Source organism: Heterocephalus glaber, unplaced genomic scaffold, assembly GCF_053883595.1.
Source record: "Heterocephalus glaber isolate CG9 unplaced genomic scaffold, H.glaber_assembly_v1.0 deba00000071, whole genome shotgun sequence".
NCBI lineage: Eukaryota > Metazoa > Chordata > Mammalia > Rodentia > Bathyergidae > Heterocephalus > Heterocephalus glaber.
In genome coordinates this window covers 14,050,222-14,064,232 of record NW_028258137.1, presented here as the reverse complement: position 1 = coordinate 14,064,232, position 14,011 = coordinate 14,050,222, and the positions used below count along the sequence as shown (strand labels likewise).

Here is a 14,011-nt window from a genome sequence, read left to right as displayed (position 1 = left end):
ATGTAAAATAACTATAAACATAGAAAACCTACACATTTGATGCCTAGAAGTACAAAAAATATACATATGCAAACATATGTATGAGTGTGTATATACAAAACAAATGCTTTTATGCATAGAAAAAAGTCTGGGAGGATCTATAACCAAAAAATAGTTACTTCTGGCAGGTGAGATTAGGAGGAACAGAAATTTACACTTTAGGAGTATCATACTATTTGAAGGGCCCAACAGAATGCATACCAATTTTATAATTTAAAAAATGATGTCAGTATGCTTTAAGGGTAAAGGGTCATGATAGTTGTAACCCATCTTCAACTGCTTCAGCAACAATAGATAAAAAAATCTGTATTTCATCTATGTCACACAAGACAGAGACAGACATTGAGAATGCAATTGTGGAAAATGGCAACAATTGGTGTATCAAAATGAAAAGTATATGGAATTTCACCTACTACTCTTGCAACTTTTGTCTGTTTTTGAAATATTTTCAAAACAAAATTAAAACTTAAATAAAAATAAAGCTAGGATGACAGTCAGGTCCTGGGAGGCCACTGCAGATCCAGGGAATGCAGGCCTCAAAGGACCTGCAGGGTCTTGGCAAACCCCTGGCCCTCCAGAAAAGGTAGGGTTTAAATCCAGGCTTTAAACGGCTTTATTTCTTCCAATGTCCTTACAATACTGAAGGACCCCAGGATTTGGATCCAGAAAGAATCATGAACGTAGCTTGGGGTCTGACCAAGGGACTGGAGAAAGCCTCTGTGGATCCTGGCGACCCCCATGATCAGGCCCACAGTCCAGCCAAGTCCAGTTCAGGGCTGCAGCCTGAGACAGAGTCCTCCTCTCCCGATCCAGCCCAGCTTGCCAGAGTTCCTGGGAAGATTCCAGATCAGCTACCAGAAGCCAATGTCCTCACCTCCGATGATCTGCTCCGATGGCATCTGTGACTCTGCTAAAACCCTGCTCTCTGGGAAAAGAGAAAACAGAGCAGTTTCAGCAAAGATGGAAACAGCCTGCTCTTCCAGGAAGCCCAGGTTCGCTAGGACACACCCGCCTCCCTCCCCTGGAACACGGCATGCCCTCTCCCATGTCCACCCAGTTCTGCAGAGCAAGAAGGGAACTGAGTCTCAGCACACATGAATCCCTGACACTGAGCCGGCGTAACTTGATTACTGCTCCATTCTCCCAGGATTCCTCAGGCCACTGACCCTTGAATAAATGGACAACCCTGCCTGTAAACACTACAGCCTCGGGTTTAATCCTGCACTCCCTCGGCCCAGCTTGTCCTTCATCAAGGGAGTAACCAAGTCTTCTCCCCCCACGCTCAGGGTAACCCTCTGTTCCTGAGTGAGCAACAGAGATGAACAGCATCCCTCTGACTTGAGTCTTTCTGGATGGACTTCCCTTGCAAGCCCCACACGGCCCCACTCACTTTAAGAGGGCCTCCAGCTCCCGCTTGACCCTGCCCACCACGGGTGGCCCCCCATAGGTGAGAGCCGTGTACAGCTGCACCAGGGAGGCCCCTGCCCGGATCTTCTCCAGTGCGTCCTGCCCGCTGCTCACGCCGCCAACCCCGATGATGGGGATTCTGCCTGCAGAGAAGCACAGGGCAGCGCCATGAAGGGGCGGGGAGACCCAGCACCTTGGTCTGGCTTCAGCCCCACAGCAGATGCAGGAAGAGTGATCCACCAGCGCCAACCTGGAGCCTGAGCCACACACAAGGGAAGACACAGACACAGACACACACAGACAGACAGACAGACAGACAGACAGGCAGACAGGCAGACAGCGGAGGCCTTGCCTTGGGTCAATGCATACATCTCACGGATGGTCTGAGTTGATAAATCTCGGAGAGGCTTCCCACTCAGGCCTCCCGCCTCAGAGTGCAGGACACCACGAAGGCCGGCAGGGCGACTCACTGTGGTGTTTGTCACAATCAATCCATCGATGCCCAGCTGCAATGCAAGACAGAAAGAGGTCTGAGTCAGGGCTCCGAGGGACACACAAGCTTCTCAGGAAGTCTGAGGCAGCCTCCCGGCCAGGGCCACACCTACAGCCCCAGAAGCAAGAGCTACCCAGGCCTCACTTCTCATCTCGAACAAGGGTCAGAACGAGCTTCATTGACACAGCAGCCGTCGCACACTGCCACCCACAACGTTCTGCCAGTAGAGGGTTGAGCCTTAGAACAATCTGCTTTATAGTGTCTTGCCAAGGGGCCCAGGTAGTAAGGGGAAGAAACAGGATTTGAACCCGGGGAGCTGGGGGTGGTGGCAGACACTTGTGGTCCCAGCACTCAGGAGGCTGAGTCAGGAGGATCATTGCAAGTTTGAGGCCAACCTGGGCCACATAGTGAATTCAAAACCAGCCTGAACAACATAGCTAGTTCCTGTCTCCAAAAAAAAAAAAAAAAAGGGAAGGGGAAGTGGGAGGGGAAGGGGAAAGGAAAGAAAGGAAAGGAAAAATTATAAGAAAAGGAAAAAATGGAAACAAAGTCTTTGTAAATAGGGAAGGGGGGAAGGGAGGACAGGGAATGGGGAAAAAATAAGAACCAAGATACATCACGTACAGGTACAAGCACCCAATGATAAATGTAAATGTATTGTATACCTAAAATGAACCAATAAAAGAATTTAAGGAAAAAAAACAAATGAACCCAGGTCTGTAGGGCTCAGTGTGTGCTTCCACTATTCTCCACCAAGAGGCCTGGTGTGCAGACCGGCTAGAGATGGGGAGACACAATATCCAGTTCCAGTCAAGGCTGGCCGGAGACAGCAGCACAAGCCATAAAGCTCTTGCTGCGCACCAGCAAAGGGGGAGGAAGAGGCATGGAAAAGGATGCGTTCAAACATTGACTCAGTTACTTTTTACCACGCGATGAATTATGTGACGAGACACCCAACCAGCCTTTGAGGTCACAGAGAAGAGTCATCAATCATGCTGATCAGGGCCATCCCTGTGGGCCAAATGGACAATGAAAGGCGCCCCATGCCTGGGCCGGCCCCAGTCGGACCTCTCTCACCACACAGGCAATGTCCTCCTTGTCCTGAGCCGTGAGGTCGGGGGCGATCTTCACCAGCACCGCCGGCTTCTGTGCCCTCTGCAAGGCGTCCCTCTCTTGTAGAACCTGAGGCGACAGTGCCACAGATGGGGACCCCCGGACTGCAGGCCAGCAGCGCGGCTGAGACCTGAAGCTGCAGTTGGTGCTTTCACACAGCCTCACACTAAAGCCTGAACAATTTCCCCTCCTCAGGAAACCCAGCACTTGGGTATGAATCTGGGTCTGTTCTTCTTCGCGTACCCACTGGCATTAGCTTATGTCTTAAGGATTCTGACTTTTGTTCCCAAAGACCCCTGTGCTGTTACAAGCCCTGCTGATGAAAAGCCATTCAATTCGTGTATTGTGCTAAGTTCTGGGCTCAGAGTGATAAATGAGAGAGACATGCCCACTCTCATAGATCTTACAGCTTAACAGCAGGGACAGATGACCGAATAAGTAATTACTAGTGTGTACAATCAGTGCTGTGCTAGGGTGCTTCGTTCGGGAAGGTGCAGCGAGGGCTCCTAACTGGTCCAGGACAGAGGGACAGCTTCTCACTGGGGACACTCAAGCTGTGCCCCAGAGAAGGAACAAGCTGGGGAGGGCAGGCTTATGGGATGGGGTACAGAGAAGGGGTGTAATGCCCACCTTGGTCAGCAGGCAGCACAGCTCAGTCTTTCCCTGCAGGGAGCGCAGCCCAGGGGTGTTGGGACTGGACACATTCACCACCAGGTAATCAGCCAAGGGGCCCAGCACCCGGATCCCCTCCGCATAGTCCGCAGCAGCATCCACCGACGTTTTATTCTTCCCCAGGTTTATTCCCAGCGGCAGGCCATCTGTAAAGATCACTGGTCAGATTTTGTCCCCACACCACTTCTCGTACAACATTTTAAGGCCAGCCTTTGCCTCAGCAGCTGTGAACTTTCTGACACCAGCTGACAACTGTGGGGAATTACTGCACCATGCTACTGCCAGAGCCCAAAAAACAGCTCGCCATACTTATATGGCAAAGTGTGGGCCACTATGAGGATGTTCTACTGCACTCTGCCCTTTTCAATTTTTAAAAATTAAATGGAAAATGGAAAAATTGGGAGTGCAAATATTTGATTTAAGGGGGAGGGCTGGGGTGCGGTCCAGTGGTAGAGCATATGCTTAGCATGCATGAGGCTCTAGGTTTGATCCCCAGCATAAAAAAATAGATAAACAAATAAATAATTAAAAGCAGATCTCATAAATCTACTAAAAGTAGAAGGAGACCTGCATCAGTGGGTCTCTCAGAAGGGGCAACTTGAATCTCAAAGGATGCATATGGATCTTGGCTCAAATGACTGGAAGTGCAGTGGTGAAAAAAAGGTAAAAAGTAAAGAAAAAGTACAAAATACTGGAAAGTATTTTCAATAACCATACCTAAAATATGAAAGTATAACTTTTTAGTTTATCAGTACATGTTGTAGTACATAATGTTTATATTGTGGGAAGCTGGTGCATGCATAGAACACATCTTCATTCCTTTTTTCATCCCCTGCCTCCCCCCTTCACTCATCCCTTAATCCCTTTTGTTTTTAAAAGCACAATTATTTTATAATTTATAATTTCAGTTCTCTGAGAAAAGGGACTCGCCTTTTACTCAGGATGCCCATACCTCAGTGGTCCCAGGACAGAACTGACTACTCCTGTAGTCTCGGCATAATCATTCCCCTTCCACTCTCAGAAGTGTCTCCATTTGCACACCAGTCACACAGGTACCCTCCATGTGACTACAAACTGACTTGAACTTTGAGCCTCTAATAAAATACATTTTCACAAACATGCTATGTGAGGAAGAAAGGAGCTGTCTCTATGTGGCTGCTCCTGAGCTACTATCCTATCTGCAAAGGGCAAAGGTACATCAGCAGTACAGCTACTGTTCCCAGTTGGGAACAGACCCGGAACACCAAGTAACTTTACAGCACATCAGGCCAGGGACAATCAAAGAACACCCAATACCACAACCACCTCCCACACTCTGAATCACACTTTCTTTGTTTTTGTTTGTTTGGGGTTTTTTGTTGTTGTTGTTTGAGACAGGGTCTCACTATATAGTTCAGGCTGGCCTTGAACTCACTATGTAGGCTAGACTGGTGATCCTCCTGCCTCAGCCTCCCAAGTGTTGGGATTACAGGCATGCACCACCACACCCAGCTATGAATCACACTTTCTTATCATCTACTTGAAAAGAAGATAGATTTGTGCAGCTAATTTCCTGAATGGGGTTGGAAATGGGATTAAAATCAGACTAAAATGACAGCAAGGTCTCCAAGCTTCCCACATCTAGCAGTCATTTACCAACTTTCATCCGTTACCACCCATGTGGCAACTAAACCTTTCATTGGTAATCATCTGCCCAACGCAGCAAGAGTTAGGTGTTGCTAAATTACCCCAAATGTCACTTTGTCACCTCATGCTTCTTGGCATGGTGCTAAAAAGAAGCTGTCTTCGAGGCTCCTAGCTGCTGGCAGACACATGTGCAGAGCACAGCTACACAACTCTACTCCACTTCAGTGAACTCGAGGATAGACTGGGGTGCGGGGGGTGTCAGGGAGGGCTGGGGATACAGCTCAGACACAGGGACCTGCGGACACTGAAAAGGAAGGCAAGAGGCGGGAGAGCCTCACACACCATGGAAGTCATATTATGACCTTCAGAGTTCCCCGGACAGGAAGGCCTGACTGTCACACAGCAGGGTCTGGTTCTACCAAAGCCAGGCATTTCTCAAGAGGGTCATTTCCTGCTCCCACATCTGAAACTGCCACAGGCAGCAGCCCCTTCTACCTCACTTCCTGAGATGAATCCAAGAGTCGTGAGCTTCCTCATCCTGCTCCCAGACCTCCCAAGACTGAGACCTCCCAAAAGGAATCCCAGAGGGACCTACAGAGGAAAATGCCTCTGAGACTGTGGCCCCACATGGTCCCAAGGCTGTGACCCCTATGTGCACCTGAGACAGCAAAGTTGAAAGACACAGGGAACAAACATCAGCATCTCCAAAGGCAGCCTTTGGAGCTGTTTCTAACAGATCCTGTGGAATATTTCCAAATGCTACCATCATTATGCCCAAGTGGGGACCAGTATGACCAACCTGACTTCTCCTTTTTCTTTCTTTTTTTTTTTTTGGCATGGAGTAGGGGGTGGTGGGGGTGGGGGTGGTACTGGGGATTGAACTCAAGGCCTTTGCACTGAACTACATCTCCAGCCCTATTTTTTTATTTTTTAATTTTGAGACAGGGACTCACTAAGTCCACCAGTTGTCCAGGATGGGCTGGAACTTGTGATCCTCCTGCCTCAGCTGAGATTATGAGTGTGGGCCATCACACCCAGCCCAACTTCTCCTTCTGTAGGCTGCTCTGTACCTCCTAACTCTTCTAGAACCAGCAGACATTATTTACACGTTGGACAAAGGACAGCAGGGCAGGACGTGGGAAGATGGCGCTCGGGTCCCACTCACCCTGCCTGCCCACCTGGGTGCAGATGAGCTCTCTGCCTTGCTCCAGTCCAGGCTCCCCTAGTTATTCCATGAGAGGTTTTGCTGGAATGTGAGGTTCAGCTAGAGCCTTGGCGATGCTGATGGAACTGGGAAACTCACGTGGAAAAGAGCCTGAGGCTCCCAGAGGCCTCCTCCTACTGCTTGGTCACAGTCTCTCCCCAGAGTTTCTCCACATTTCCTCTAACAGCTGTAGAAAGCCCTCCCTCGGCCTCCCGTTTACCTGCCGTGAGCCTGGTCTGCTTCTGCTGCCTGGCCCGTAACCTGCGCTCCACCGCCAGGAGCCCCTGGCTGTTAAAACCGCACCTATGGCACACAAGCCAGAGGGAGGGCAAGATGAGAAGGCAGCAGTTTGGAAAAAGCACCACAGCCATTTCCGCCACACGCTTACAGCTTTGAAGAGCAAAAAGAGAGAAACAATCAAAAGTCATTTCCTAGACCTCCAAGATCTAAACATCCCTGGGACTCCAAGAGAACCTGTCAGAACACCTTCCAGCATAAAGATTAAAATGTGTGAGCCAGCTGCTCACCAGCGAATGCTGAACACAACCCAGCAGGACCCTGCCTCCTCCCCGAGGAGCCCACTCTGAGGTCTGGTCCGGCAACGCTTTCCACCTGGGCCTGGGCTCCGTGTACTCCTTCTGGAGCCCACCCTGCCACCCCATTTCCCCACCCTTTCTGCCTGTTAAAATTGTCTCTTCTTCCTGGCCTCGATCAATTGCGCCCTCTCCTCCTTGCATAAACCCCACCCACAGCAGATCATCATCCCTTGACATTCAAGTCCTCTGTTCCCAGCTTTCTCCTGGCTCAGAATGCAGCAATATGCTTACATTCCTGCACAAGGTTACTTGTTCATCTTCTTTTTAGAGGGCCAGAGTCAGGTCTTTCCTCTTTGTCACTCTGCCACTGGATGCCACGAAGGCAGGCACTCCTCAACCCCACTGTGGATTAGTGACCTAGTGCCCTCCCTTTCCATTCCTCCTCATTTGTGAGACCCATGCCCCTAGCTACATTGGAAAAATGTCAATGACTCAAAGCGTTCCCAATCTCGCTGACAACTGAAGCATCATATGGGACCAGTGTGGCCACTAAGACGTGAACGATGTGGAATGAAGTTTCTGAGAAAGTCCCCCTCATGCCCTTTTCCCTTTCTGCTCGGGATGTCCATGTGAGGATGCAATGCTTGTACACGGGACAGCCTTCTTGACATTACCTTGCCGCTCAGCCACTGGAACTTCCCACTAACATGCTGAGAAGAAAACAGTAACAAACGCCTGTTGTTTGAGCCACTATGTTACTTGCAGCCAGAAGCAGCAGAACAGGTGAAGTGGCACATCGACTTGGTGACTGAATAGCATCCACTGAGCACCCACCACACAGCAATTGGAGCAAGGAGACCGAACACTCCAAGTGCCCAGGAGCAAAGCTCCCTGTCCCACACCATTCACCTGCAGGATCATCCCGAGACCTGCAGTTACCTGTGGCAGCACAATCAGAAACATGCATATTTTGCCTGGCCAGTTCTGAAGACATTGGTCCCTGGCCACAATGCAGCAGAAGGGTCAAAAACTAGCTCTCTGATGTTGGGAAATTTCCCTGAAATAGGCACAATACAGCAGAAGTCACAGGCAAATAAACTTGTGCTAGGCTGGTCTCCCAGAATGTCACCGACAGCCCCAAAGACACCTACCAAAACCTCCCCAGGGAGGCTGTCCAATACCACTGTTGTCAAAAACTAGGAACTTACGATCCCCGGTACCAAAAAGAGAAAAAACCAAACAAAACTAGGACCTTATTTCACCTTCTGGGTTTGCTACAGTAAGAATCGCACAGGGTGACAAAAAGAAGGGCTTTATATCACCTAGGACTTCTCTTCCTAAAAGCAGCCATATACATTGGATAAATTCTCCTGTTTATTACTGGCCAGCAAGGGCTGACTGTCCAAAACCAGGGCTGCTGTCCACACATGACTTCTCAGCCCCGGAAATGTGGCTGGTCCACCGGGAGAGGGGCTAGAAGTAGGGGCACACCAGCGCTGGAAGACTTGGCACAAGTAAAATAAGGCAGGTAGCTCACTGATCTTTGTATTGGTCACATACTAAAAGGATACTGACAATATATTATTTATGATGAAATCATAATAATTATAAATTATTAATTTTACTTGTTTCTTTTTCCTGTTTTAATGTGATCACTATAATATTTTAAATTACAATATGGAGCTCACATTGTATTCCTTTTGGGCCGTGTCAGACAAGGGCATCAGAGTAACAATGTGGAGAAAGCACAAACTATAAAGTCTAACAAGCTGCAGCTGCACCCAAGCGCTCCTGCACAGCACGTCGTCTCTGACTGTAGCGAAGGTGCATAGCTCTCCACGCCTCGGTGCACATACTGAATTAGTAACACCTGCTTTCCAAGGGTGGCACGAGAATCCATGCCTGGCTCCCAGAGGTGCTCAGGGGAGTTCCTGAACATTCCAAATGACAGAAAAGTGTCCACATCACACGAGAGGGAACGGGAAGGTCTGAGACCCCAGCAGGGCAGACAGACACTGGGCCACCACCCACCTGTTAATGACAGCTTGGTCCTCGGGGAGGCGGAAGATTCTGGGTCTGAGGTTTCCTTCCTGAGGCTGGGGAGTCACACTTCCTACCTCAACGAAGCCAAAGCCCAGCTTAAAAAGGCCATCCACAGCTTCCCCGTGCTTGTCAAATCCTGCAGCAATTCCCACCGGGTTTCGGAACTTATGGCCCAGGACTCTCACTTCCTGGGAAGAGGCAGACAAAATCAGAGGTACACAGAGCTACAGTGGTGCTTCTCAAAGAGGGGTCTCTGGCATGTGGCCCTCAGAAATCCCTGGATTTCTGGTTAAACACCCCAGTTCTACAGGGTCAGAATCTATTTGGGGCCATGCTCTCCAGGCAGTTCTAATGCCTGCTGGATTTGAAAGCACGAGGCTTTATCATGATCAAGGTGGGGGAGAAAATGAGCATTTCCACCATGGGTTGATTAGAAGGGCACAGTCTTCTGCAGTTATAAGAATCAGATCTTCTTGTCTACCAGCCTGGGTGGGTGAGAGCGGCTCATTGGTTTCAGCCCCTAGGGTCATGGTACTCTGAAGCCAGGGAGCAGCAAGCAGCAATCAGCACCAGCTGATTAATACATCACCCCAGCTGCGCCACCCCAGGCTGTTAAGAAGCCCGAACCACGTTCCCCAGGAGCCATGTTCCCCAGGCTCTGTGGGGAGCTGGAGGAAGGGCTGGCTCCAGCAGCAAGGAGCTCCTCGGGTGTGCCCACCACCCTGGAAGCAGGAGTTAAGGCACTCCAGGAGGGGAGAAACCACAGTGAAGGTGAGCGTGTGTGAGGCGGGAGGGCACTGCCCTAGGGCCTGCCTTGAGGACAGGGCTCTCAACCCTACACCACACCACCCCTGGGTGGCTTGCAGGCTGGCCTCAGAGATTACAGTTAAATGGGGCTGCCAGGAGGCAGGCACTGGGACTTCAAAAGTTGGAACCATGGGAGGTTCAAACATGCAGCCGGGACAGAAAGCCAAGGATTTAAGCAAGTGGTGGAAAGCTCAAATAGAAAGGCAAGTTGGGGGCTGGGGATTTGGCTCAGGGGTTCCACCGCCTGCCTCGAAAGCGGAAGGACCCAAGTTCAATGCCCAGTACCAAAAAAATAAATAAAAATAGAAAATAAAGGCAAGTTGGGGTGAGAGTATCAAGAGCCCTGGCTGTCAGTTAAGAGGGTGGGAACACTGGGCACAGTAGTCTCTACCTGGAGTGCCACCTACTCAGCAGGCTAAGCCAGGAGGTTCACTTGAGCCTTGGAGTTGGAGACCAGTCTAAGTAACAGCAAAACCACATCTCAAAAAAAAAAAAAAAAAAAGACTTGAGACTACAACCTACATGAGCGGCTACAGGTGTGGGCCACGCAGCAGCATGCAGGGCAACAGTGGGGCCACAACAGCTGTGTACCATCCCAGGCAGAATGTCACCTCCTTGCAGTTCCCCATCTCTGCACTGCCATCTCTGCTCCCACCTTACATTGGTCCCAGTCTGGGGTGAGGACAGCTTAACAAAAGGAAGGCTCTGTGTAATCCTACACACCTTTTTGTGCTTCAGTGTGGGAAGTCAGAAAAAGTGACATGGCTGCTCAAAACTGCAAGCAGGGAGTGAAAAGGATCGAAAGCAGGAGCAGGAACTGCAGTGAAGGGCAGAATAACAATCTGGACCTTTTAATCCCAAGGAGGCCTGAGTGCTGCTTGCTCAGATTTCAAGTTCAAATCATTCTGCTGTCCCCCATTGGTAAGAAGTGTCTCAAAGGAAAGGCCTTGTGCCAGGCCTTGCACGAGGACACATCCTGGGAGGACACACATCCTTCTCTTTGGTTCAAGGTCACCAGCAGTGACAGGGCCACGTTTGTACAGCATGTGGCTGCCTTGGCCCAGCTGCCTTCCCGCAGATGTCCCCATTCGGCAGAGGGGAGGACTGTGCCACCTGCAGCCTGGGCAAGGCAGGGACCAAGGCTGGATGCCAGAGCCAGACTCCCTGAGGGTGAAGCCCATTCTGCCACTTCCTGGCTGCGTGACTTCGGGCAAGTCACTGAGTTCTGTATATCTGTTTCCTGATCTGTAGACGAGATCATCATAGGACCCACTCCATGGAGTCACTGTGAGGTTTAAGGAACACAGCCTCACCTAAGGTCCATATATACATTATATAATTGCTGTTATGATGAGGTTATGAGATCATATAAAGTGACTGCTCAGATTGAGCTCCAACCTGGGGCTCTGGTTTTCAAAAGTTCAATCCCAGCTGAGAAGTAGTAGGGGACTCGACCCTCACCATGATTGCAAGAGCACCTACCAGCACATCAGAGTCCTGAAACGTGGCTCGAGGAAGGAGCCCCAGGGAGGTGACACGCACAGCCAGCCTGTGGGCTGACTCCTCATCCAGCAGCCCCTGCAGAGCCGGCATCAAGTATTCAGCATAGAAATGCTCATCCCCAGTGGCTGTCAGGTAGGAGCCGAAGAGAAGTCCTCCACCCCCCAGAATGACCACAGCATCCAGGGCCCGCTTCTGCAAAAAAGAGCGAGTGAGGGGCCACGCCAGGCTGTAGCACTGTGCCCAAGCTCTTTGGATCTAGGCACACACAGGATAATGGCGTGCCACACGAGGTGACGACTCCCCACTTCTGCTGACACTGAACTCCAGTCCGGGCCTCTACAGAGGCTGTATCTTACACTGCTTACACAGTCTGGCGGGAAGCCTTTCCTTATGACACTAGGCCAGGGGTTTTCAAGAGAGGCAGTACTGCCCCTTTGGGGAGGTGGGGGCCTTTTTACTGGTTACAGAGACCAACAGTGCTAACAGAGTTAATGTTCAAGAATCTATTCCATGTCCTCTATGACTTCTGAACATACTACTGACATCCATGTGGGTAGAAAATAGTCAGTTTTAATCACCTGAGCCAAAAAGCAAACTATATTTCACCACATACTACTTCCCACATGGTTGTCATACATACTGACTTTTCCAAAAATAGTTATCAGGTAAACTGTTTTGCATAAAGAATTATCAAGAATTAGTCACCATTTCAGGAAATCCCGTAAGGAATGGTAGAGAACTTTGCTTGGGTCGTGTGACAATACAACACACGTGTGGCACTCAGATTTTTAAGTACTAGAGGCTTAAAACACCTGACCATCTCATTTACATGAGTCATGTCCCAACCACATACTGAAATATGTAATATCTTATTAAATTTCTCCTATTGTGGTTAGGATATTGACATTTTAAAACTATACAAAGAGCAGGGTGTGGTGGCACACACCTGTAATCCCAGCACACAGAAGGCTGAGACATGAGGATCACCAGGAGTTCAAGGCCAGCCTGAACTACATGGTGACAACTTGTCTCAAAAACCAAAAAAAAGTCAGATTAAGCTCAAAGATGGGCAAAAGAGACCTGGTCCCTGCCCTTATAGTGAATGCAATCTCAAGAAACAGACAAAATCAGTGATCATGCAAATATACCCATGACAATCTACCGGTATGAAGGAAAAAAGTACTGAAGGAAAAAAGTACGTACTGTGTACAACCCAACAAATCTCTTTTCTTCCTCTTTTTGAGGAAAAGTCTTCAAGAAGTGACTTAATCCTGACAAAGGGTAAACATGCGTTAACTAGGAGGCAGTGGGAAACTATAAAGGATCTTTTGATGACAGAAGAGAACGAGAAGTCCCAGGGAATGGGGAAATGGAGAAAGTTTGTTAGGAACTTAGGAACACGCGGCTTAAAATGAAGCAGGAAAAACAGGCGAGGATCTTGGCCAGAATAATTAGGTTTTGTTCCCTAAGAAGATGATGTGCTCAGAACTGCCTTTAAGGATCCCTCCGAGCGGTTAATGTAGGCCACACTTCTGCCAGCTCTCCCAGACTGGAGAAACGCCTCGGGTTAACTAACACTTGAGCACCAGTTAGGAACTGGACATACAACAAAGCACTCGTCACAGAGCTCCGCCCTAACAAGCGTTCAGAAGGGCTAGGACCGCGTCTCACTCTGAAGTTCACTGGGTATAGGCTCCTGCACAAAGAGCCAGGCGGCTGTGTGTTCACGAAGGCCCCTGTACTACGCTCAGCGCAAAATGTCCCACGTGCACTCAGATCAGCCTCTGCCCGGACACACGTGCCGTTTACACAGATCTGCCCGAGTACACGTGTACACGCACGAGCACTTGTAGCTGCCCCTCAAGACGCACGAGCGTTCGTTCCAAAGGGGCCCACACCCTAGCAGACCTTTTCCTCCACACTCGCCGGAACCGGCCCTCCTCTCAGCCCCGGTACCCGTCCCCGCCCGGACTCTGGCCGCCGCCGCCGCCGCCGCGCGACCCTCACTTTCCAAACTCACTCTGAAATGTGTCCACGCCATGCTGCTTCTGCACTGACCCGCCCTCTCGCTCACCCGGAGAGACAGCCGCGCCTCCTCCCAGGAGCCGCCAAACCAACGAGGGGCTGGAAAGAGGGTGGAGCGGGCCCGTCCGCGGGGGCGGGAGGAAGGTTCCAGTTGGATGCTAGTGCGCTTGCGCACTCCTATAGTCCCCGCCTCTTTCACCCGCCAGCTTCTCAGCGTCGTCTTGTTACTAGGTTTTACTGGGGTGCTGGATCCCTGAGGGCCTGCGGACGGAAGCATCTTGCATCCCTGTTGTTGCGGTGCAGTGTTTTGTTTTATTAGTCCGTGTTTGTAGTATATATCGCGAGAAGTTGGTACACGTACATAACACACCCCAGTTCTTTTTTTTAATCCCCTACTCCCACTCCCCTGCCTCCCAGCTCCTTCCGATTCTTCGTCCCATCCTATTTACAAAAGCTCTTTTTTTTTTTTTTTTTTGGTACCGGGGATCGAACTCGGGACCTTGAGCTTGCGAGGCAGACGGCGGAACCACTGAGCTAAATCCC

The 14,011-nt window shown here is 50.0% G+C and overlaps 1 protein-coding gene across 5 annotated transcripts; it reads right to left on the bottom strand.

Moving 5' to 3' along the window:
- Positions 1 to 634: 634 nt before the first annotated feature.
- Dhodh (dihydroorotate dehydrogenase (quinone)) lies at positions 635 to 13,629 on the bottom strand. Of its 5 annotated transcripts, none has more exons than XM_004842916.3 (9): positions 13,464 to 13,629; positions 11,423 to 11,635; positions 9,122 to 9,321; positions 6,775 to 6,857; positions 3,683 to 3,870; positions 3,008 to 3,121; positions 1,799 to 1,952; positions 1,430 to 1,589; positions 635 to 964 (listed from the first exon to the last, which is right to left on the bottom strand). In XM_004842916.3, exons 1-9 carry the CDS (start codon positions 13,482 to 13,484, stop codon positions 910 to 912), a joined length of 1,188 nt encoding a protein of 395 aa, XP_004842973.1. In that variant the 5' UTR covers positions 13,485 to 13,629; the 3' UTR covers positions 635 to 909. The 5 variants fall into 5 exon arrangements, with proteins under 5 accessions (XP_004842973.1, XP_004842974.1, XP_087067797.1 ...); XM_004842917.2 differs by having other exon boundaries at positions 1,816 to 1,952; XM_087211671.1 differs by having other exon boundaries at positions 1,816 to 1,952; positions 11,423 to 11,518; positions 13,464 to 13,592.
- Positions 13,630 to 14,011: the final 382 nt, after the last annotated feature.

Excerpts from the sequence above, each read along its gene's own strand:
- Dhodh (XM_004842916.3), bottom strand. The coding sequence starts at position 13,484 with ATGGCGTGGACACATTTCAGA. Across the intron at positions 6,858-9,121 it reads GACCAAGCTGTCATTAACAG|GTGCGGTTTTAACAGCCAGG; the intron begins GTGGGTGGTGGC and ends TGTGTGCCATAG. Across the intron at positions 965-1,429 it reads GAGCTGGAGGCCCTCTTAAA|AGAGCAGGGTTTTAGCAGAG; the intron begins GTGAGTGGGGCC and ends CTCTTTTCCCAG.